This window comes from Syngnathoides biaculeatus, chromosome 12 (genome assembly GCF_019802595.1).
Source record: "Syngnathoides biaculeatus isolate LvHL_M chromosome 12, ASM1980259v1, whole genome shotgun sequence".
NCBI lineage: Eukaryota > Metazoa > Chordata > Actinopteri > Syngnathiformes > Syngnathidae > Syngnathoides > Syngnathoides biaculeatus.
The window spans coordinates 9955434-9980977 of record NC_084651.1 but is presented as its reverse complement, the minus strand read 5'-3'; the positions used below and the strand labels follow the sequence as shown (position 1 = coordinate 9980977).

The window sequence follows — 25544 nt, the reverse complement described above, 5'->3', positions numbered from 1 at the left end:
CACACTTGACAAAGCACCCCCTCCTCACCCGCAGCTCCTCCAACGATGAAAACCTCCCGCTGACAGGCAGAGATCCATATGGAGGTCGCAAGTTCAGAGTTCAAAAAGTTCAATGTGTTCAACACACTGGGAAAAAGAAATACAGCTGCTCACACGTAATGAGCTACAAATGGAACGTGCATGACTTCACCATGACTGGATACTTTCTTAGAATACAGATGAGTCACCAAGAATTTACCATAACTTAGCAGGTACTTGCCGAAGGACCCCTCGACCATTGAGTGCAAACAACGGCAGAACCATGACAATTGGTGCTGCCACTAGCGGTTATAAACCCACGTTTTCATTCAATGGTTCAGTTCAGTCCAGCAGATATGGTAGTGACCAAATTAGAACTTTTGCAATTATTTGCTTTTTTACGTAAACACCAGTTCAGAGCCGATAAAATTGGTGCTTGCATTCGTGTTTGTAAAACTATGTTTGTGGTCCAGCGTCATTCAGCACCACCCACACCAATTTCATCCAACCATCCCTTTTCACCCACTAGTCCAAGGTCAGATTGCAGGGGCAGCATTACAAAATCTCCCCGCAACTTCCTAGCGTTCTTCCAGGAGGATCCTGAGGTGTTCCCAGGTCAAGGCAACCAAGCTTAGACACAGAGCCTCTCCAGCGTGACCTGGGTCATCTTAAGGACATCCTTGCAGTGGGATGTGTCCAGACACAGGACCTGAGCCTCAGACATCTCAGCCACTTCATATTCGCTGCAAACCGCTCCAGCGAGAGTTGGAGATCAAGGTCTAATTAAGCCATTAGAACTACATCATCTGCGAAAAGTACAGAACCTCTCCCACGCCCGAGTTTCTGCTTCAGCAAATAAACAAAGCTGTATTTCGCTTGGCCAGTCAGTAAATGAAATTCACATAAAAATGAATGAAAACTACCTTCAGGGATTTTGATGTTACATTCAAAACTTTCTGTGAAATTAGCTTCCATGAATGAACCCATTTTCTTTTGCACTAATCCTTAACACATCTAATGTGCATGTCGACTGTGTCTGTTGTTTAGGGTACATGGTTCAAATGTGGAAAAAAATAGATCGTATCCCATATCCTCAGATAGGTATCATCAGGGCTCGCTAAATATAAATAAATTGTGATATTGGAGACAAGTCATTTGAAAACATAAATAGCCAAACAAATGGGATACGGCAACTAAAGCGGGCTCTTTCATGATGATGATGTTACACTCTCCATTGCTTTTGATTGAGACTCCTTGTCTGCTCTCCACGCATGGAAGTGAAACCATTGACTGCGGCCAATTGTCAGCTAAGACATCACATATTGTTCACATACACGCTCGGCAGTGGCGCAAACACAAAAGCACAGGGGAGAGAGAAAGAGAGAGACTGGGTCATGCCGACAGGGGGTAGCAATTTAAAGCTGAGTCGGCGTTTTAGGGGTAGTGGGCTAATCCGGCCAGGCTTTTTAGCCAGCTATTGAACAGGACAAAGACCCCTAAGGATCCAGGCTTGTCCACACCTCGGGGATGAGGGATTAGCAAGATAGCAGGGGAAGGTGGCGAAGGTAAACCAGATGTATTGGAGGATGTGTGGCACTTTTGCGGGGGTGGGGGAGGTTGCATGTCATTCTCAGGGATGCGCGTCAGTTGGTATGTGTGTATTTAGAGGGGTTCCTCTCCGATTTCCAGCAGAAACACAAGCATACCCCAGGGCTGTGACAGGGTCACCTCTGGTCCTTTCAGAGCCTCCTCTCAACCAGTCCTAATTGATCTCACGCATTGCTAGTCTCAAACATGGGATGGAGAGTAGGGGAGGGAGGAGATGGTCGACTCATTGTCTGAAGAACAAGATCCCTTCCATAAACATGCACACATGGGCAGTTAGGTGCGAGGACCCTCCTTAACCTTCATCTTAAACCGAGGATACTTTCACCCAATAGAGAGTTGGTCCAACATAGCACTGGGGGTAGTTGACTCTGCTTTCTTTGGTGGTTTGATCCGGATATGATCTTGTGGAGGACAGTTACTACAGTTTCCTTTATTCGCGGTACATTAAAAATGTTTGCCATGATCCACCTAGAATGAACAGAGAAGCCGAAAAAGCTTCCCAATTTAGCATCACCCATTTGTCTAATATACATGGTTTTGATTGTTCTTGAATAAACCTCTGCCAATAAATTTGACAAAGTGTCCAGTATTTATGACATGACCTGTTATTACAAGGTCATTAATTCAGGAAGCTGACACTTGTCTCTCTTTGGGGTTGGAGTCTTCATTAGGAATATGATCGTCAGGAAACCAGTTATAACAGTTTTCTTTCTCATGATAAATCTTCAAAGTTATGATCCAGCTTTGCTAGCAAAGGCATAAAAAAAAATGGCAATCTGTCTAGGATACCGGCTTCATTTGGAAAAATTCCCAAGAGAGAGTTTGCTCAAGTACAACGCATCCAGTTTTCCAGTCAGCACAAGGTGGGGCAAAGACAAACCAAGTCAGTACACACAAGGTTTTATAGCGATGTGATCTTGTGGAGGCGAATAATTACCGGTAGTTTTTGTGTTGGGGTTTTCGGAACCCCCAATCCACATACATTGACTTCCACTTGAAGTGTTGTTTTCTAGATGTGCTCTCAAACAAATTCTAAGGTGATCTGTAAATTACCTTGCTATAACGACGCGTCCATGCAGAGGTTAAGAAAGACGGGCAAATCACCTCTGGCATGCCCACCCACTTTTCTCCCTGACCCCAGCCTTCCTCTCCTCAGCTCAATAGATGCTCTCATCTCCCCGGCTGTGTTAATCCACCAGTCGACTCGGGAACTCACTCACCCATCTGGCCAAGCATGACTCCAACTGAGCTGAAGCAGAAACTCAGAAAGACTAAAAGCGGGATGGTACTGTAGGAAGTCCCCTCAACTCCGATGAGGCATGATGACCCTTGTCTTTTTATTTGATGCTATTGTCTCCTTGGCAGAGTTTATGCGTACAAGTGAGCACTGTTGTGTTGGGCTGCTGTTGTTTCCATGTTGAAAGTTGCCTCAAGACACGGCCTTCACCCTTGACCCAGACTCCTGTGGTGCCATCTGGCTGGTTAACGCCAACCTATAATCTTTGACATGGCATGGGTTTCAAGCATGGCTGGGCACAGAGGGAGGCTCTTTATTGATGAATGGATGGCAAGTAGGGGGAGGCTGTTGACCAAACCTGCGCTTTAACGTCAGTGGAGTTTAGAACTAAAAGTTGATCAGTACTGAAGATAACTTTCAGACTAGTATGGATATTTGACAGATACAATTTCAACCCCATTTCCACTGCACGACTCTTTTTACCAACCACCATTGTACATTTGTATCATGGGAACTATTGTCTAAAGGCATACATACTAGTAAGCCTGCAAAGACTCAACAGGTTTAACAGGGCTGTGAAATGAGGAAGAGAAAATCCAAGGAAAGTTAAGGGGTGTGTGTGTGTATGTATATATATATATATATATGCACACATAAACACAATCTGATCTAACGTCTTGAACTTTAATCAGAATCCAAACAAAATAATTTCATAAATGATTAGAGCTACCTGGCAATCAGTAATTCGACAACTTCAATTTCACTAGTTCGGAATGTTTTTTTCCTCGTACGTGGTCCACCAAACACGCCCTCCCGCCTGATCCATACTTGATATCTTGGTGGCGTAGCACACAGTAAGCCTTGACTCGGTTCTTTGATTTTACGAATGTGTTTCATGCAGGTACTCGTTGCCGACTTCATGTTCAAGCCAATTCCAATTCCATGGGTTTGTGATGCAGTTTTCGTTGTTGATTTTTTTCCACATTGTCTTTCTCACCATCTTCCCGTTGCACAATATCCCTTCTTGCGACAGACATTCTGTCATTTTCACTTAGCAAAGATCGACTACTGGCTGTTTTTTTTTTCTTCTTCTCATCAACACGTGTTGCAAAGCGAATACCGAGGAATACCGAAATTGGCGCGAGCGCTGCACGGCATTCGTTGCAATGTCGTAAAAATAGGAAATATGGCAATGTGGTTCGTCCGTAAAATTCGCGTACGCGTTGCCAGTTCAAACAACTTTTAGCCCGCGTCAAGTTCTTCTCGGCTTTGCCGAACTGCAGTCAAAACATGTCCTACGTTCAGCTGCCGTAAAACTCTTGTGTGTCCGGCTATATTGAGCCGCCGCGGTGTAGGAGGCCTGGTCGCCACACAAGGCTATTAAAGCCAAGTAGACCCCTACCCCCTAATGAATTTTAATGTAAAAATCACATTTTTCACAACGGAATCCGCATAAATTTCACAGCCCTGGTTTAAAAAACAATCTTAGACAATAAAAAAAGAACTGAAAACTATAACCAAAAGCAGTGCCGTCGCTCTTCACTTTTTCCTTCCAAACCATGTCTGATCACGCCATACTCAAGCAATAAGAACTAACTGATATCCACTTCCGTGTGAAAGACATTTGAAGGGTAGCGCGTGACACACCAAACAACATCAGGGCGTCAATCATTTGCTTAGCTGAACACAGCATGAGCCTCGCACAACGTTGGGGTGCGCACACTGTCAGGATGGATAATAGCGTATAATAACATGACCGATAGTAATGTAAGTCAAAAGGGAACTCACAGACATTGCCGGTGTTGTCAAAGCTGTTGAGCACTTCATTAACTCGAAGAGGACCCAGGTTGTCCCTAAAATATTAAAAACAATTACCTTTCCAATACGATGCCAACTGACATCAGTCTGGTGCGCGTACCTGAGAAAGGCACAGTAGTCCGGAAAGAAGACACTTCTGTACTCCACCCACTGTTCCTCTGGGGTGTCGTCGGGGTTGAGGGATACGGGCCTCGTCCTGCTGAAGAGGTCGAAGGTGGCAAATCTGCGGACAGACGCCTGTTTGACCTCTGGGTTGTCCAACTGCTTCTGACGCAAAACCTGAAGGGAAAAAAAAAAAAATAGTGGTCTTTTTTTTTTTTTTAAACAAACATTCTCACTCAGCTGAAAAGCAAAGCACAAGACAGTCAAAAAAAAAAAAGATTCAAAATACATGTAAAAGTATCTGGAAAGTTGCTATTTTGTCGTCTTAATTTAATAAATGACATATACATACTTTATAGGGCTAGGTAAGAGTATAGAGGTTTTTTTTTCCCCAAATTGCATACATGCATGGAAAGTTTAACCCTGGATAGTTTTCTTTCTGCCTCATGTCTTTGTCATCTCTGACAAAAGTTAAATAAATGTATATAATGAAACAAAGATGACATGATAAATAGATTTTAAACACAAAGCAATAACATCTAATATTGTCATTTTTTTGGTGGTTCTGTAGTGACATCTTGTGTTAAAAAAAGACTGTAAACATTTAAAGGACCCAAGGTTGCTTCGTCATAGCCCGCCCTCACCATTCACCCAAAATGGGAGGAAGTTCTGAGACCTGTTTTTCTGAATACGGAAGGACCCAACACCCAGAGAAAACCCACGCAGTCACTGCGAGAACATCCAAATGCCACACAGCTGAGCCCAGATTTGAACTGCAAAGCACTTTGTCAACGGGCCGCCACTATTTCATTAAAGACCACAAGCAAATATGTGATTCCCCTTGAAATAATTTGCATCCATCCATCAATGTTCTTTGCCGCTTATCCTCACAAGGGTCTCGGGGAGTGCCGGAGCCTATTCCAGCTGTCAACGGCCAGGAGGCGGGATACACCCTGAACTGGTTGCCAGCCAATCGCAGGGCTCATCGAGACAAACGGTCCCACTCACAATCGCACCGAGGGGCAATTTAGAGTGTTCTATTAATGTTGCATATTTGTGGGAGGAAACAGGAGTGCCTGGAGAAAACCCTTGCAGGCATGGGGAGAACACGCAAACTCCACACAGGCGGGGCCGGGATTGAACCCAGGTCCTCAGAACTGTGAGGCCAACACGTTACCAGCTGAACCACCGTGCCGCCCTTTAATAATGTCCTCAAAACATCTATGTAAACTTGATCTTTAATAAATTAAATATTTATCATAAAACAGACCATCAAACTGCATGCCTTGATTGGTTCATATGTAAGAGTAACGCAGCAACTCCTCCTCCATTTTTATCTCACTTAAAATTCTGCAGCTGAAACAAGGCGCCTCTGCAAAATATTTGCAAATAAAGCACATAACACGTCAAAAATTTCCAACCTGCGGTTCAACCACTGCTTCTGCAACAGATTATTGGAAAGCATGACTTTTGCATGGTTTAGCACAAATGACTAAAACTGCCTTCCACTGAGCTCCTCTCTGGTCATCTAGGGAAAAAAAAATGGAGTGAGTTTCTACAGGGGTCATTCATTTGGAGTCTGGACACAGAATGGTGAAAGACAATATCAAAGTGACAGTTGCTTGTCATAAGCAAAACATAGTAGATTTCTCAATAAAGTTCTTGACAAATGGGGTAAGGACAGATTTGTGTTTAGTGTATCACATCTACATACTCAGGTTTCCACAATGATCAAGTAATTTGGCGGTTTTGTAATGAAGTGGTGCCTCTATGAGAGAAAATAATCTATGCTCTATTTGTTTATATCTAATAATCTAACATATATTGTATAAATATGTGGCACAGTAGATCAGCTGGTAAAGTGTTGGCCTCACAGTTCTGAGGTCCCGGGTTTGATCCCGGCCCTCCCTGTGTGGAGTTTGCATGTTCTTCCCATGCCTACGTGGGTTTTCTCCGGGCACTCCTGTTTCCTCCCACATCCCACAAACATCCAACATTAAGAGAACAGTCTAAATTGCCCCCAAGTGTGATTGTGAGTGCGGCTGTTTTTCTCTTTGTGCCCTGCGATTGGCTGGCGACCAGTTCAGGGTGTACCCCGCCTCCTGCCCATTGACAGCTGGGGTAGGCTCCAGCACTACCGCGACCCTTGTGAGGATAAGCGGCTAGGAAAATGGATGGTTGGAATATGAGATGAAAAAATATAGATAGGATTTAAGGATTAATATCAGTACGGTGGCCCAGAAGGATCATCAACAATCGTGGAGTCCCTCCAGTTTTGGGGTCATAACGTTAAACGCAACATCAATATTACACATGCGGTATTAATTCAATTTTGTTTGTACTCTTAACGGACTATTTGCAATGCTGAAAGGTATTACCTGTCTGAGGAGGGTCCACCTGGCTCGTGCAACATCCGCAGTGACACCATCGTGAGACGTTTGAGAATTGGCAGCACGAGACGCGTCTTCGTTCATGTTTGTTCTTTAAAAGCGACGTCCAAATGCGTCCGAACGAATGTGTGGAGTTAAAGGCAGCGACGCAGTGATATAAAAATTGGGACTTTTTTCCCACATCAAAAGTACACCAAAACGAATATAATCAGCTAACTTGGAGTCACCTTTTAACGATTGAGCCCACTTCCGTACACTACGGATGCTTGAGACATGTTAGTAGCTTTCAGAGCAATAGAGCTCAGTTTTTAAGACAGAAATAAGCAACTGGTCAACTCGGGTATTGATTGGTTTTGTCTGACGTGTCTGTCGTACGTCATTCACAGCCGGCTTCATTCAAGGAAGCATGGCGGCTGGTAAACCTCCTTCAAGATAGCGGATGAATAATGAAATCGTATAATGGCTGTTCTCAATTTACCTGCACGTTTCGTATTATTTCGTTCAAATTTTAAGGATGTCCATTGGGTCACGAAGCGCGTGCATTGTCGATACTACAACAGCGTAAGTGTGGCCAACTATCGATGCCACGTTTAAGGACCACTATTGAAAATGAAAAAGTCCGCTTTGATTAGATTTAGAAGTATTTTAACAGATTTCTATTTAAAGGACGCAACCTTGGATCATGTCAGCCGTGGTCTCGAGCGGTACAAGGACTTACAAACGTATTTCAAGAGACACCTGAAAGCAACTTACAGCAGGTTCAGAAACGTAGCTGACCACTCAGCGGTAATCAACGCATAAAAGTTAATGGCCACTATTAAGTTACACATTTTGAATTCTATAATTTTTTTGACACAGGTGTGCGGACGTCGCCATGTTTATTTTATGGAAGGAAACAGTATCTTCAGAATGGAGAACAGAAAAAGTAAGCAAACATGACACTTTTATTTTTTTTTTTTGTTTCTATAAATGCGTAACAATCAATGCGGTGTGAAAGCTAGACCGAATTTCAACTTTACAGAGTTTGAGCAAAAGTATGACATTTAATATTTCAAAACTGCTGCCAAGGAATGCACAGCACCACAATTTTAAGGGCACAAAAGTCCCATGTCCATTTTCTCAGCCGCTCATCCTTACAAGGGTTGCGGGAGTGCCGGAGCCTAACTACCTCAATGTATTTGGACAAATCATCACCCATCCATTGCTAAGATGAATGTGGCTAAGACGTTTCATGATCTAGTTCATATGGCATCATCTCGATCGCTAATCAAACCACCATATTGCTCGCAGGCGAGTCGGAACCGGAGCAGGTTCTTGACCTGGGATGCGTCACTGCAGGTGCGGAGACACAAGAGTGGAGTGTGCAGAGAATACGACTTTCCCCTCAGGAGAAGCATCTTGCCGCCACATTGAAGACTCACAACGCAGAAACAATCAGGTCAAAAAATATCAAACAGAATATGGAGATTTCTTTTTTGTTTTCACTCAAATGAATGTGATATCCAACCCAGGTGCGTGGTTGCGAAGCTTGGCCAAAGAAGCGTACTCACGTTGGACAATGTCTTCACCTTTGGTAAACAAAAACTTTTTAAACAGCATTATGTAAATCCAATAATGGCCACGCAACTAACGTATTTGTGTCTCGTAAGAGTGGGCCACAGATGAGGTGTTGTTTTACACCACCCAGGAAAATGTGAAGTGCCAAACAGTGTATCGTCTGGACCTGACCCAAAACGGCCACACGATACATCCCGTGTATGAGGAATCAGAACCGGAGTGAGTTTGATAACTTGTTTATTTTTATTGATAAATAACCTTTTAAAAATCCCACTGTGTCCAGTAGCATAGTGCTGTTCCACATACCATAATTTCCGGCCTATAAGCCGCGACTTTTTTCACATGCTTCCAACCCTGCGGCTTATGCGTTGATGCGTTTTATTTGTGCATTTTTTTCTCACGGCTGCAAGGTGGCACGTGAGCGGAAAAGGTAAGCGTCAGAAGGTGGACTCAATGTGGCGAGGAAGTGACTTTTACTGGTATGTTTTTTTTTTTTTTTTTAACCAGCCCTGTTAGTGCTGCAGTAGCGTTAGCGCTGTGCTAGCATGTTGGTATGTCTCAGTGATTTTTACCGGTATGTTTTTTTTGTTTTTGTTTTGTTTTTTACCGCGCTAGCATACGTGACGCGCTAGCGTGTTGCTGCTATTTTACTGCCGTGTCTCAGTGATTTAGGTGTGTTTAATTTAGTTATTTATTTATTTTTAACTGGCTTCCATAGCTCAGTGGTTGGAGCACTGGTTTCGTAAACCAGGGGTTTTGAGTTCGTATATCACTGGGGCCTGTACTCCCCAAGAGGGGTTGCATAAAGAAGGGCATCCGGCAATAAAAACTGTGCCAAACAAAAATGAGCGTTCATCTGAGATGTTACGCTGTGGCGACCCCTAACGGGACAAGCTGAAAGAAACTTACTTCCTTACTTACCCTGTTCGCGCTGCACTAGCATAAGCGCCGTGGTAGAGTTTTGCTGCTGTGTTACTGCCCCGTCTCAGTGATTTCGTTTTTTTTTTTTTTTTTTTAACCGGTCCTGTAAGTGCTGTGCTACGATGTTGCTATTGTGTAGCTGCCACGGCTGTTTTTTTTTTTTTTTTTTTTTTCAACTGGTAGGTTTATAGTTTAACAGCCCTGTTTGTGCTAAGCTAAGGTATTGCAACTTTGAAAACTTTTTCTGTGTCCCGGCTTTCTTTGTAAATATCTCGTGTTTCAATGTGGGAACTTGTGGCTTTTACAGAGGTGCTGCTTATGTATCTACCAAATGGTATTTCCTTTACAAATGTCCTGGGTGAGGCTTAGAAGCAGGTGGGCGCTGTAGGCTGGAAATTACGGTATTTCCAAATTCACATTCACCGACAATATCTTGTTTTATTACAGAAGCCAAAGCCCTGTGAATATTCTAGTATTTCTTTGGCAATATCATGATGCATGGCAATATTACATTTGCCCTGGCTTCTCTTTAACGTAAATTCTATTTCCCCACCTGAGTGTGTTTGTGGAGGTGTCCCTCTCCAGAGACCGCAACACCCTGAGCATCACCTGCAGCAGTAGGAACAGCTCCGAGGTGCTGCTTGTGGACGTCTCGGACCCACGCCTGGAACCCACCCTGGTTCAGGCGCGCCAGCCGGAACTGTTGTACCACGTGGAACACTGGAGGCGGAACTTGATCATACTCGCCAACACGGGGCCTGGGCAGGAATATCAGGTACGGTGTAAATAAAGAATGAAAAATGTTCAATCACAATCATTTAAAGTGTGGATAAAAATTGGACTTGCGAAACCCTGTGAGGGGCCAACTTCAGTCTTGAGTCTCGCTTTGTCCGGATGCTTTTGAGTTTTGATGTTAAAATTAAGAATATGGGCAAAAATGTTTTCCTAGTCTTTTCAATATTAAAAATGTTTTAAAGTTTTGGCAAATATATATTTTTTCTGCATCCTTTCAATCCTACTCCAAAAGAAAGGAAGCAGGAGTGCAGTCAAAGTTGAGTGCAAAGTTTATTGTCACCCAGAGAAGTGATTGAGTTCAAACATTTATGTAAAAGGCAAAAAGATGTATAAGAAATTATGGTTAATTCAAAACCATACCTCCCATATCCAGGTGATAAAGGCCCCCCTCTCTGAGCCCTCCATGGTGTCCTGGAGCCCCGTATTCACGCCTTCTCTCGGCACTGTGCTCAAAGACATGGATGTGGTTGGGGACCACTGCGTGCTGGTTGCCATGACGACAACCGAGTTTGAGCTTGAGCTGATCATCGTCCCTCTCTTCCAACCGAGGGAAGCGTATACGCTGCAGGTTTTAAAACAAAAACAAGATTGTTTGTGCATATTTATGAACATTACTGTTATTACTTACTTTAGTAGTAGTTATAACAGTTATAACTTACTTTTTTTGTTACTGTTATTACTTACTTTATTACACTTGTATACTTGAAGCTCCCCTCCTGGGCATGCGTCATTGAATCCGAGCGTCCCGGCCTTGCGGACCAACGCGGCACATTGGAGTTCCTGCTATCCTCTCCAGTCCGCCCCCAGGTTTCCTACCGTCTTTATCCCGAGGAAGGCCTCCTTTCATCGGGCACGGGCGACGGGCCCACCGCCTTTCGGAAGAACCAGGAGAATTATATTACAGCGCGCCTGAAGGCCTGCAGCCAGGTACAAACAATAAATGTGAAACAATCATTAGCTCAGACAGGAATCTGTCTGCTGGGTTTGTTTAATCCAAATCTTTATACTGTATTACACAAACTCAGTAATTGTGCAATCAAAGGCCACAACATTAAGTACACCTGTGCAATAATATTTAGGTTACCTTACTTAGCTACATCATAACTGCGTAACTATCATGTAGGGGAAGATTTAATTGAATAATTAGTATATTAAGTATATTAATATTTGAATAGTATGTTCCAGGCGGCACGGTGGCTCAGCTGGAAAGCGTTGGCCTCACAGTTCTGAGGTCCCGGATTCAATCCCAATCCCGCCTGTGTGGAGTTTGCGTGTTCTCCCCCCGTGCCTGCGTGGGTTTTCTCCGGGCACTCCGGTTTCCTCCCACATCCCAAAAACATGCAACATTAATTGGGCACTACAAATTGCCCCTAGGTGTGAGTGCAGCTGTTTGTCTCTATGTGCACTACGATTGGCTGGCAACCAGTTCAGGGTGTAACCCTGCTTCCTTCCCATTGACAGCTGGGATAGGGTCCAACACTCCTGCGACCCTTGTGAGGACAAGTGGCTAAGAAAATGGATGGCTTGTTCCACAATATCAATGTCAATGTTTTATATTTGTTATTGTCCGAAGATGAGTGAGGATAAGCTGAATGAAAGATAAACGTATGCATGGGAGTTGAAATTTTAGTTGTTCAAGTTATTCATATTTTTCGGGGATTCGTTTTATTGCAAAAATTTGTTCAAGACACATGAAACCCAAAAATATGTATAGTGCAGCAATGAAATCTGAATTTAAAACCAATTTGATTTGATGCAAAATATAATTGGATTCATTTAAAGTAAAACAAAAGTGTTATAATTAAGTGCATTCATTCCAAGTACTCAAATGCAGCCCTATGGGGGCACAAACCAGTGCAATCTGTAGGCCGGTCCCAAGCCCGGATAAATGCAGAGGGTTGCGTCAGGAAGGGCATCCGGCGTAAAAACTGTGCCAAACAAATATGAGCGTTCATCTAAAGAATCCCATACCGGATCGGTCGTGGCCCGGGTTAACAACGCCCGCCCCCGGCACTGCTAACCTGCAGGGCGTCGGTGGAAATTCAGCTACTGTGGGTCGAAGACAAAGAAGAGGAGGAAACCGGATCCAGCGTCAGAAGAAAAAGAGGAATGCACAGAGCCTACAACTGAGTGTAGGGACTTGGAATGTTGGGACTATGACAGGAAAAGCTCAGGAGTTGGTTGACATGATGATTAGGAGAAAGGTTGATATTCTGTGCATCCAAGAGAGCAGGTGGAAAGGAAGTACCTAAGTTTAGGAGCAGGGTTTAAATTATTCTACCACGGAGTAGATGGGAAGAGAAATGGAGTAGGGGTTATTTTAAAGGAAGAGCTGGCTAAGAATGTCTTGGAGGTGAAAAGAGTATCAGATCGAGTGATGAGACTAAAATTTGAAATTGAGGGTGTTATGTATAATGTGGTTAGCGGCTATGCACCACAGGTAGGATGTGACCTAAAGTTGAAAGAGAAATTCTGGAAGGAACTAGATGAAGTAGTTCTGAGCATCCCAGACAGCGAGAGAGTTGTGATTGGTGGAGATTGTAATGGACATATTGCTAAAGGAAACAGGGGCGATGAAGAAGTGATGGGTAAGTACAGCATCCAGGAAAGGAACTTTGAAGGGCAGATGGTGGTGGACTTTGCAAAAAGGATGGAGATGGCTGTAGTGAACACTTATTTCCAGAAGATGGAGGAACATATAGTGACCTACAAGAGCGGAGGTAGAACCACGCAGGTAGATTATATTTTGTGCAGACGATGTAATCTGAAGGAGGTTACTGACTGTAAAGTAGTGGTAGGGGAGAGTGTAGCTCGACAGCATAGGATGGTAGTATGTAGGATGATTCTGGTGGTGGGTAGGAAGATTAAGAAGACAAAGGTAGAGCAGAGAACCATGTGGTGGAAGCTGAGAATGTTGTGCGGCCTTTCGGAAAGAGGTAAGACAGGCTCTCGATGGAAAGCAGAAGCTCCCGGAAGACTGGACAACGACAGCCAAGGTAATCAGAGAGACAGGCAGGAGAGTACTTGGTGTGTCATCTGGTAGGAAGAAGGAGACTTGGTGGTGGAACCCCAAAATACAGGGAGTCATACAAGGAAAGAGATTAGCGAAGAAGAAGTGGGATACTGAGAGGACTGAGGAGAGGCGAAAGGAGTACATCGAGATGCGACGTAGGGCAAAGGTAGAGGTGGCAAAGGCTAAACAAGAGGCATATGAAGACATGTAACCAGGTTGGACACGAAAGAAGGAGAAAAGGATCTCTACAGGTTGGCCAGACAGAGGGATAGAGATGGGAAGGATGTGCAGCAGGTCAGGGTGATTAAGGATAGAGATGGAAATGTGTTGACTGGTTCCGGTAGTGTGCTAAATAGATGGAAAGAATACTTTGATAAGTTGATGAATGAAGAAAATGAGAGAGAAGGAAGAGTTGAAGAGGCAAGAGTGAAGGACCAGGAAGTGGAAATGATTACTAAGGGGGAAGTCAGAAAGGCACTACAAAGGATGAAAAATGGAAAGGCAGTTGGTCCTGATGACATACCGGTAGAGGTATGGAAGCAATTTGGAGAGATGGCTGTGGAGTTTTTGACCAACTTATTCAACAGAATACTAGCGGGCGAAAAGATGCCTGAAGAATGGAGGAAAAGTGTTCTAGTTCCCATTTTTAAGAACAAAGTGGATGTTCAGAGCTGTGGGAACTATAGAGGAATAAAGTTGATGAGCCACACAATGAAGTTATGGGAAAGAGTAGTGGAGGCTAGACTCAGGACAGAAGTAAGTATCTGCGAGCAACAGTATGGTTTCATGCCTAGAAAGAGGACCACAGATGCATTATTTGCCTTGAGGATGCTCGTGGAAAAGTACAGAGAAGGTCAGAAGGAGCTGCATTGTGTCTTTGTGGATCTAGAGAAAGCCTATAACAGAGTACCAAGAGAGGAACTGTGGTACTGCATGCGTAAGTCTGGTGTGGCAGAGAAGTATGTTAAAATAGTACAGGACATGTATGATGGCAGCAGAACAATGGTGAGGTGTGCCTTAGGTGTGACAGAGGAATTTAAGGTGGAGGTGGGACTGCATCAGGGATCAGCTCTGAGCCCCTTCCTGTTTGCAGTGGGAATGGATAGGCTGACAGATGAGGTTAGACTGGAATCCCCTTGGACCATGATGTTCGCAGATGATATTGTCATATGCAGTGAAAGCAGGGAGCATGCAGAGGAACAATTGGAAAGATGGAGATATGCACTGGAAAGGAGAGGAAGTAAAACAGGATATATGTGCGTGAATGAGAAAAGTGGAGGGGGAAGAGTGAGGCTACAGGGAGAAGAGATAGCGAGGGTGGACGACTTCAAATACTTGGGGTCAACAATACAGAGCAATGGAGAGTGTGGTCAGGAAGTGAAGAAACGGGTCCAAGCAGGTTGGAACAGCTGGCGAAAGGTGTCTGGTGTGTTATGTGACAGAAGAGTCTCTGCTAGGATGAAGGGCAAAGTTTACAAAACAGTGGTGAGGCCGGCCATGATGTACGGATTAGAGACGGTGGCACTGAAGAAACAACAGGAAGCTGAACTGGAGGTGGCAGAAATGAAGATGTTGAGGTTCTCGCTCGGAGTGAGCAGGTTGGATAGGATTAGAAATGAGCTCATTAGAGGGACAGCCAAAGATGGATGTTTTGGAGACAAGATTCGAGAGAGCAGACTTCGATGGTTTGGACATGTTCAGAGGCGAGAGAGTGAGTATATTGGTAGAAGGATGCTGAGGATGGAGCTCCCAGGCAAAAGAGCGAGAGGAAGACCAAAGAGAAGGTTTATGGATGTGGTGAGGGAAGACATGAGGGCAGTTGGGGTTAGAGAGGAAGATGGCAAAAGATGACACGCTGTGGCGACCCCTAACGGGACAAGCCGAAAGGAAAAGAAGAAGATTCCAAGTACTCAAATCTGTATCTAAAAATCTGTGTAATTCATTCATATTTCTCACGGGGAACATAAAGTTGAATTTGCATCTCTGACATAGGACGGCACCACAGTCCCAGTGACGCTCTTTTACGGAATGAAGTTGATGAAAAACACGCCTCTGCTGGTGCACGTCTACGGAGCTTACGGCCAGGACGTCAACATGCAGTTCTGCCCCAAGAAAAGGTTTCTGCTGGAACAGGGCTGGGCTTTGGCCTACTGCCATATAAGGTAACGTAGAGCAGAAGTCACAAGTAGAAGCATTTGTAGTAACTGTGATGCCGTATAGAGGGGGAGGAGAGCGGGGGCTGGCGTGGCACAGACAAGCTCGCATCGAGGGGAAGCACAGAGGAGTGGAGGACCTTCAAGCCTGCCTCAGTCACCTCTTCTCCTCGGGGGTCTACAGCCCTTCGCGGACCGTCCTCACAGCCTGCAGCGCGGGAGCCGTGCCAGTGGGGGCGCTGTGCAACAGACGGCCTGACATGATGCGGGCAGTCGTGCTGCAGGTACACAGTTGGGTCTGTCCTGGTTTAACCTACAGATGTGATCAACGAGAGATACCCATTGAAATATGTAAACTTGCGTTGTAATTCCAAATTCAGACTTGGCTATGTACCGTACTGTAAAATGTAAAAAAAATCATGAAAATGATTAGTTATTGATTAACTGCAATGTAGCGGGGGTTCACTGTACTTTTCTACAATTTGACAGAGTCCATTCCTTGATGTGCTGGGAACAATGGAAGACCCCGAACTGCCTCTCACACTGGAGGATAGGGAAGAGTGGGGCGACCCTGTGGGGAACCCAGAGCACAGGCTCACCATCTCCTCCTATTGCCCAGTTTGCAACATTACTCCTCAGGTAGTGACGCGCCCGCCTTACCACCCGATACAGTCATTCAAATCGCACAAGAAATTAGTTTTAAATTAGTTTCCCTTACATCTCAAGTAGGAAGAAAAGCAGCTGATCCAGTCGGCAGTATTTGTTAATGCAAGTTTACTTTGTGTAGATTTGTGAGTGTTCCATGCTATATTGCAGTTCAAGTTCATCATTCAGTGTTCATGAACTGCTTTTTCGAAGCCATCGTTTTGTTATGGGTTTTATAGGATAATGTAATGCCCTCACCTACAGTTGCAGACACAATTTTCAGCCATTTATTAAATGGATGAAAGCGCATTGAGGAATTTAAAAAGAAATAAAATCTGTTTCTTTCAGCTTGTCCTGTTAGGGGTCACCACAGCGTGACATTTCAGATGAATGTTCATATTTGTTTGGCAGTTTTTTTTTACGCCAGATGCCCTTCCTGACGCAACCCCTCTCAGGGACTGGAGGCTCCAGTGGGATAAAAACTCATGACCCCTGGTTGATCAAACCAATGCTCTAACCAATGAGCTATGGGGCCTCACCTAAAACAAAATGCCTTTTACACATGATACAAATGAAACCAAAAATACATTAATATTCCTTTTCCGCTGACATTGAAACTTTCCTGCAGCGCCCCTCCTGTGTCTTTTAACCAAACTGTCATTAGGTTGGGCACCTGCAAAAAAACGCATTCAGCACACAAAAGCTGCTGACAGCTTTCATGTGCCGACACACGCATGTAAACAAAACATGGCACCCCACCAGGCATATACATGACACATTTTACAAAATTTTATGCTTGTAATTTTTGTTTTTTTTGTGTTAAAAAATAATGTGAAACAATGTGTTAAAAAACGGGTTTTAATGAGTTTAAAGAGTATGGTAGCGTTAAAACATTTAAACTATCATAAAACATTTGACATTAAATAACATGGTTTTCCATTGTATTCAATGCGATAAATAGGGGTTCACTGTCTTGTTAATTAGTGGATAAGAGCTATGCATGTGGCTTTTAACTAATTGGCATTAAAAAAAAAAAAAATTAGAATTGTATTTTAATGGGGTTCCTCCTTCCTTGTTTTAGCGCTACCCGTCAATGCTCCTGTCGGCCTACACCGACGACGACAGGACGCCTCTAGCCGGTGTCCTGAAGTATGCTGAGAAGCTGAAGGAAGCAGCGCAAATTCACTTCAACACAGCAGCCACATCAGGTGCATTCAAACAGAGCCTCTGCACTAACATATAGACGCAGGCATGCATGCCATGTCTGTTCTGTCAGAAATTGTAATGGTTCCATTCGGTGTACGTCAGCACACCGAAGCAGCCATCCATCGTGGGAGTAATTTTAAGTTCAAGCCCAATGTATAGCCGAGGTCACCTTGAGGTCCAGTGTGTGCGCGCGCGTGCTCGCTAATTGCACTCATTTCCCCACAGACGGGCTCTCTCCTCTCAAACACCCCCCACCCCCACCCCCCTTGCTTCTAATCGGACCTCATCGCATCGCCCGCCTTCGGTTGTTCATACGCCCACAGCGCGCATAATCTCGGCTCTCCGGAGTCTATTTGATAAAGTGCTGATGGCGTTGAGAGCGGGCGGCGGACGCCCATTAGCATGGTAAAGAGATAGTGTATCAAAGCCAGAGATTAGACGCCACAGACCGGGAGCTGTCAAGGTCAAGACCGCGCATGTGAAACAGCCACGACTACCGCAAAGGGGAAGTGGAGGGGCAGGGCACTGGGGGGGAAAGATCATCTGAATTGAAAGGATGGACGCGGAGACAGGAGTGAGCGGTGGATAGGAAGTGGACGTCCAGGGACTAGAAATATCTTTAACAAATACTGTTTTCATCTCTTCTGTACTTTCCTCCAGACCCTGAACCAAACATAGTTGTGAGTATACAACCTGGAGCAAATCACATTGGATCAGATGACTGGGAGTCCATGCTGGAGGAGGTAAAAACAAAGAGGAATTATTGAAGCTGCAAGTTACTGCATTTAATGATTAGCATATCTGATGATGATATGGTCTATGTATTTTACTTACATCGTTTTTGATAAATAACCATCCTGAATTTCTCCAGATGATGTACGTGGCGCAGTTGAATGCTGTTACTTTACAGAACATTTTTGTATAGTATGGAAAGTGGATTACCGTAATTTCTCGAGCATAATGCGTCCTTAAGTATAATGCGCCCACCCCAAAAGTTGACCTTAAAAAAATAAAATAAAATCAGGAAAACCCTTCTACCAATGTACAATGCACAGCACCAGTTTGTTCCTACCCACATGCTAAAAAAATATTGGGAATTATCTTGGTTCAGTAGCAACAAGCATGCTACCCTAATGATCGTAAAATGCAGGCTCCTCGAGGAGCTCAGAGAGCTCAGGTTGGAGGGGGTGGACATTACCGTAATATACTGTATATAAATGTGTAACAGACATTGAATATCATAACGAAATATATATGTATACATTTTTTACCACTATGTACCTGTATTTGACTATACAATGTGATTGTATTTTTTATTTTTCATCCATACCTAAATATAATGCACTCTATTAACATTTTGGGAAAACATTTCGCATTATTTTCGAGAAATTACGGTAAGTCCCTATTGAAGGCCTGTGTACCAAATGCACAGCCAGTCTCTGCTTTGTCATTAATGCGACAATCGTCTTTCCTACCTCACATAGGAAGCCCTCCAGCTAGCATTTCTCTACAAAGAGATGGACCTGGAACCTCCTCGCACTTCATGGAGGAGGAAGCGGAAGTGAAAAAGTTGTGTGGATTCCAGCAGAAGACAGGACAACAAGGGATGTGAATGCAATGATAGTTTCTTATTGAACCAATCACATCGAAGGAGATACAATTTGCACGTTAGCACGTATAAAGAATGTCCATGGCGGCTAAATAACAGGCTTTCTCGGAGACGTAGCACATCCCCGGGTGGTTGGTGTTAAACCGAGCGCGTGAGGAGAACTCAATCATCAAACCCTCTCCCGCCTCGGTGGCGATCAGAGACTTGCTGAAGACTTTACCGTCATTGGCCCGGTTTGTGCTTATCAGTACCCGCAGCCGCCCGGGCAGCTCAGTGATCGCCGAGAGATCGGTGACTGCTGACTCGTGACCGAAGTTGAGCACCAGGAGGAAGGCACGGTCCAGCCCGTCCAGTTCTCGCAGGTAGGCGAAGACGCCGCGGTCGGCGTGGATGTAGCAGAACCAGCCTCGTTGGAGGGGCAGCTCCGATTGACGCAGGGTATTCAGGAGGCGATACTGAGACAACACCGAGCCTTCATCTTGCTTCTGGACCTGGAGGAAGACACATAGGAGCGGGTCAATGTGGCATTCAAATAAAATGTTTTTTTTTCTAAGGGCGTTGTTTATACCTCCACATTGACTCTGCTGTAGTTGGGATGCACGGGCAGCCACGTCATATTGGTCTTGTTGTTGAAGCCTGCATTCGGGTCAGCGCTCCACTGCATTGGAGAACGCTGAGGATCTCGACTGGCACTCTGCATCAAACACACTTCAATGTACACTCACTAGACATCTGCTCAATTCAATATAAAAGTTCTTCCTTTTGAAAAATAATAATGCAAATTTTTGATTAGCACATTCTGAGGTATTACTTAAATGTTTATCGTTTATGGTTGTTTGCACAGCCTCATAACTGAGGACCTTTTGTAACTGAACTGTCAGGACAAGATGACCAAAATATTCGAAGCAGCTTACAGTATGATGCAGTGTCCATTAACCTTGTCATTATTATCTAGATCAGGGGTGCCCTGACTTTTTTACCCCAAGATCTACTTTTTAAGCATCTCGTGATCAACGGGGGGAATTTTTTTTTTTTTTTTTTATTAAGAATGACCAATGATACAAGAGTAATCTTGTAATTGGATAATCGCTTGTAAAGTAGAATTTCTAAAACGTGTTTTACCGCATTGTATCTGCCAGCTGGGTCTTGAATTTGACTCTCGGTCACGTTAATATTCTCCATGCCAATCTCCTCGCCGTAGTAGGTGGTCGGTGTACCGGGAAGGGTCAGCAGGAGCATATTGATGACCCGCATATAGCGCTGACCCGCCCTGGAAGCAACACGAGGGATGTTGTGGTTCCCGACCTGACCCGAGGAAAACGGACAATGAGTGTGTTGCAGTTATGAGCAACAATAAGGCAACGATGCGTTTCACCAGCCAGTTGGCCCAGCGTCCTGTGGGCATGTTGGCCATCCAGAGGTTCACCAGATGTTTGACCCACAGGCCGCTCGTATTTTGAGGCAGATCCAGGAGATAAAAGTTAAACGGGAAATCACTCTCTTTGGTCAGAGGTGTCCCGTAGTACATCATGGTCTTTTCCACCTCTGGGCCATCTTGCGACTCTGTCACCATCAACCTAATGTACAAGTACACACACAAAGTGTGGCAGTCCAAAAAGAACTATTGCACTTCCTGTATTCTTTATTACTATTGTTATAATTTCCAGACCAACAACAGGTCAAAAGCTGCGATACATTATAAACCTATAAGACCATATAAAACATTTTTATAAGTTATGCCCTCTCACGTGCTTTAAACAAGATAAATCCTTTAAACACAAACATATTGTAAAAGTATTTGCCGTTCTCCCCGTGTTCAATAAACCACTAAAAAGTGTATCAGCAACTGGATGCCACTTCGTATATGTGAGGATATAACAGTATACTGTGAATATATTTTTTTAATTAATCATGGGAAAAACATTTTGCTTAAAAAATTGTGATATTGTTGGTTGGGGGGGGGGGCCCTGTTATAGAGGGGGAAAACCGTACCTGTATCTGCCAGGTTCTCTGCTGAAGTCGTCCATTTGAGCTCTCCACTCCCTTAGGAGGTCATGGAGGCCCAGCTGAGTGGTGGTGAAGTCGTGGTGGAGGTCCCACTCGGAAACCACTGACTCCTGGAATTAAAACACACAGATTGCAAACTATACCCATGGGCCGCAATATTACGTACACATGAAACAACAAGACAATATGTGAGTCAGAGCCTATCTCAACTGATTTTGGGATGAGAGGGGGCTCCTCCACCCCCCCACCACCACCACACACACACACTTTTATTCACAGTATGAGGAGATTTGCATGACTTTTTAGAGAGTTAGTATGTATTTAATTTAACATGAATTATTACAACTGTTACACTTGGGTGGTACGGTGGGTGGCTCAGCTAGAGAGCATTGGCCTCACAGTTCTGAAGTCCCGGGTTCAATCCCAGACCCGCCTGTGTGGAGTTTGCATGTTCTCCCCGTGCTGTGTGGATTTTCTCCACGCACTCTGGTTTCCTCCCAAATCCCAAAAACATGCAACATTAATTGTTGACTCTAAATTGCCCCTAGGTGTGATTGTGAGTGCGGCTGCTTGTCTTGATGTGCCTTGCGATTGGCTGGCAACCAGTTCAGAGTGTAACCTGCCTCCTGCCTGTTGACAGCTGGGATAAGCTCCAGCACTTCCCACGACCCTCGTGAGCATAAGCGGCAAAGAAAATGGATGGATGGATGTTACACTTACATGAATCTACAAAAAAAAAAAAGCTGAAATATGGAGGTATTCATACAAGTGTTATAAATTTTTGTAGTATTTGATCTGTAACAGTTTTTTTATGGCACAATTTAAAATGTTATTAGATCTGCAACTATATCTAATGTGGCCCATGTGTGCGTGTCCTAATTAAAAAAAAAAAGTTTTGGGGTTCTGCTGAAACAGTAGTCATAATGTGAATTAGGTGGCATCTTAATGGCTTGAAATCAACCCGTCTGCTAGAAAAAGGTTAACAATAAAAGATAGCTGGCCACCTCTGATTGGCTGGATCATATGATAAGACATACAAGAGTGACTGTTTTGTTACGTAATAGCATGAACTCTTCATTGTGTGCAACTGCGCGGTCATCACACTCCAATGAAGTGCAGCTCTGCTCTGAATAATGATTTGAGTGGAATCCTGTGGTATAATAACAGTGTCATAGCCCAGTAAATTAATCCAGTCAAATATGCCTCTGTTCTTTTCACTTCTGAGGCACACAAAAAAGGTCACTTTTCGGGTGAATGCCAATCTACTCACAGGAGGCTTGTCCGGGTCCACCTGGGGCTCATCCCTCAGGTGGGCGGCCTCCAGCAGGTGCTTCACCGAATCCATGCGGAAGCCATCCACGCCCTTGTCCAACCAAAAACTGATGATATCCTGGAATTTAATTTGTGAAAAACAAAAAATTACAAGGGGGACAAATCTCACTTGCACTTTGAGCTGCAATGACAGCTGTTAAATGTGCACAAAGTGAAGTTAATGTGTAACATTTTGAAGCAAGTCAAGCTACAATGTGGATGTCTCGACAATCATCAAACAAGATGCTAAAATGTTACGGAAAACTGCGGCAAGCAAATAAAACTTTACAATGGCTAATCTTCAACGACTGGAATAGAGCTGGGTGTTTATAACACCCACACTTTTAAAAATGAAACACATCCCACAGATATGAAAAAAAGTTTTGGTGTGAACTTTCACTGCGGAAAAACATGGGTATTGACACACACCCGAGATACCCCACAGGTGAGCGGCACGTCATTAACATTAACCTGATAAACAACTTTCAACATCCATATTTTTGCAAACATCCACACTCTCCTCTTGTCCTCTAAATACAGTTGAAACCAAAACTTTATAGAAAAAGACATACACGTTTCCTATTTTAGATCAGCTACGATTCCCGTAATTTCCGGCCTGTAAACCGGGACTTTTTTCACACGCTTTCAACCCTGCGGTTTATGCGGTGATGCGGGTAATTTGTGCATTTTTTCTAACGGCTGCAGGGTGGCACTCGGGGGGCAAAGGTAAGAGTGAGAATTATGTGCCAAGGTAGTTGGGAGGAATTTTGGATGGTTCCTCCTGACAGAACTGGTGTAACCATGCCAAGTTTGTACGCCACCTTACCCGCACATCCCTTTTCAGGTCTGATCATACATTTTCAATAGGATTGACATGAGGTCTTTGCAACAGCCACTCCAAAAAAATCGACTTTTTTTAATCTGTAAGCCGCATCAACACGAACATTATGCGCCGTCGTCATCTTACAAGCATCTCCTGGCGGACACGAGGGTTTCTGAAGTTCAGGTCAGGTTGCTTCTTGAGGAACTGGTGCAGGTAACATTGTCCTCGAACTTCATCATACGTCCATGATGAGTTCCCAAACATGCTCACCTGAACGAAAGGAAGCAAAAAGATTTAACCGTCTCAGTCTTATGATTGATAGGTTTGGTAGGCCATCAAATGAACCTACCCAGTTATTGGGCTTGGGTCCTGTGGCACTGCAATCAGCCCAGACATAGTAGTCCTCGTAGTGTGGCTCTCTGGCACGACTCAGGTTAAACCAACGGTGCTTGTCGCTGGTGTGATTCGGAATGAAGTCCATGATCAGCTTCAAACCTGGTGGAAGCAGAGCCGGGAATCACATGAGGCGGGTCGCTTTACAAGAACTCGTTGAGGACGTTACCTAATTTGTGCATCTCAGCCAAGAGATCATCAAAATCTTGCATAGTGCCAAAAAGTGGGTCGATGGCCCGGAAATCTTCTACGTCATAGCCTAAATCCCTCATGGGGGAGCGGTAGATGGGACTGATCCACACCGACTTGATGTTCAGGTACTCGAAGTGGCCCAGCATCTCCTGAATGCCTGCGAAGTGCATGTGCGCACACAAAAACACATAATCCATAAACATCTAAACGACTCCCAGGTACCATCTTTTTTCATTTGTTTATTTATTCAAATTAAATGTTGATTACTTCATAAACCAGTGGCATCCATCATGTGCAGATTTATTAATTCATTGACGCTTTACTTAATAATTAACACTTTGAGTATCTGTAATCTGTTGAAAGGTTTTCAACACCCACAATTTTTGTTGCACCCGATATCCCTGATAACATCGTCTTTTGTTTTTTCTGTTTATGACTGGACGGCACAGTGGATCAGGTGGAAAGCGCTGGCCTCACAGTTCTGAGGTCCCGGGTTCAATCCCGGACCGGCCTGTGTGGCGTTTGCATGTTTTCCCCGTCCCTTCGTTTGTTTTCTCCGGGCACCCCGGTTTCCTCCCACATCCCAATTTGGACACTCTAAATTACCCCTAGGTGTGACTGTGAGTGCCGCAAATTTGTCTCGATGTGCCCTGCGATTGGCTGGCAACCAGTTCAGGGTGTACCCCGCCTCCTGCCCATTGACTGCTGGGATAGCCTCCAGCACTGCCGCGACTCTCGTGAGGATAAGCGGCTATGAAAATGGATGGATGATTAAGAAGTTGCCTTCGCAAAAAGTGTCCAGGATGTGAAGAGTGTAATATTCAATTACTCACCTTTGATGTCTCCTACTCCATCTCCGTCGGAGTCCCTAAAGGAGCGGGGGTACACCTGGTAAACGGGGGACACCTGCCACCAGCTGAGGCAACGGGGCGACAGCGCCACCACACTGATGGTGAGGGCTACCAGCGTCAGCGTGCAGGCCACGATGAGCCAGAACAAGATCTCCCGCGGTACTCTGTAGCAGGCCTGCGAGGAGTAAAGCAGCAGCACCTCCTTGGGCATGCCAGCGTACGGCTTGATCTGCGTGTACTCGTTGGCAGGGGGGTCTGCCACCTTTTCTTCCAGCTGCACATGGGTGGTGGTGGGGATGTCCTCCACCGGCTTGCTGTCTTCAACCTCCTGGAAGGCCTGGTTCAGAGTGCCCAGCTCCATGTCGTTTATACGTTTACGGTCTGAATGAGGATGCAGTGTTACTTCTTTCTTGGTGTGTGGCAAGGAGGTCAGGGTTCTCTCCTTTGTATTTATCTCTCACACACATGCGCACTGCTTGTCCAACCTGTGGAATGCGGGGGGGAATGGGTTAGAGATTACTTTGGTCAGACTGCGGAAAGTGCATTGGATCAGTCCATGCAGTTATTACAAAGTTAATCCAAACTGAGCACTAAGAGGTTTCTAACATCAGGGTGAAGAAAAAATGACATTTACCAAGTCGACGACTACTTCTCACAGCACACATCGGCAAGGACAGTCTGCAGTGCCTGTACACAAAGAACCAATGCAAAAGCACAAAACATACAGCGGAAAGTGGCAACGGAGAGAGTTTGTATTCATTTGTTTTCATGGCAACACAAGCATCTTCTCTGTTTGGTTTAAAATCCAATCTATAATTGACATTCAAGGAAAGAATGTCAAAAAAAGAAAAACGCATACATCACTTTTGTAGTTTTCATGCTGGTCTGTCCCTGA

At 44.5% G+C, this 25544-nt stretch overlaps 3 protein-coding genes across 4 annotated transcripts in view; 1 reads left to right on the top strand and 2 right to left on the bottom strand.

Annotated features, from left to right (window-relative positions):
* camkmt (calmodulin-lysine N-methyltransferase) overlaps window positions 1-7423 on the bottom strand; it is a 118310-nt gene extending 110887 nt beyond the window's left edge. Inside the window, exons 1-3 of one of the 2 annotated variants that reach the window (XM_061836604.1) lie at window positions 7162-7423; window positions 4782-4960; window positions 4652-4716 (exon numbers count right to left, since the gene is read on the bottom strand). In XM_061836604.1, the coding sequence (XP_061692588.1) occupies window positions 4652-4716; window positions 4782-4960; window positions 7162-7257 (340 nt within the window). In that variant the 5' untranslated portion in view covers window positions 7258-7423. The remainder of the gene's footprint in view (window positions 1-4651; window positions 4717-4781; window positions 4961-7161) is intronic. The other variant, XM_061836606.1, reaches the window with a different exon arrangement.
* A 94-nt stretch (window positions 7424-7517) lies between these two features.
* On the top strand, window positions 7518-19083 carry prepl (prolyl endopeptidase like). The gene is made up of 15 exons (XM_061836602.1): window positions 7518-7734; window positions 7840-7959; window positions 8032-8098; window positions 8464-8611; window positions 8685-8746; window positions 8823-8949; window positions 10210-10426; window positions 10820-11014; window positions 11155-11373; window positions 15452-15621; window positions 15680-15896; window positions 16102-16251; window positions 17339-17465; window positions 18124-18206; window positions 18948-19083. Exons 1-15 carry the CDS (start codon window positions 7633-7635, stop codon window positions 19026-19028), a joined length of 2085 nt encoding a protein of 694 aa, XP_061692586.1. The 5' UTR covers window positions 7518-7632; the 3' UTR covers window positions 19029-19083.
* On the bottom strand, window positions 19073-25114 carry slc3a1 (solute carrier family 3 member 1). Its single transcript, XM_061836603.1, has 10 exons — window positions 24632-25114; window positions 23776-23955; window positions 23563-23708; window positions 23358-23483; window positions 22350-22469; window positions 21065-21189; window positions 20448-20649; window positions 20195-20377; window positions 19641-19766; window positions 19073-19563 (listed from the first exon to the last, which is right to left on the bottom strand). Exons 1-10 carry the CDS (start codon window positions 25008-25010, stop codon window positions 19132-19134), a joined length of 2019 nt encoding a protein of 672 aa, XP_061692587.1. The 5' UTR covers window positions 25011-25114; the 3' UTR covers window positions 19073-19131.
* Window positions 25115-25544: the final 430 nt, after the last annotated feature.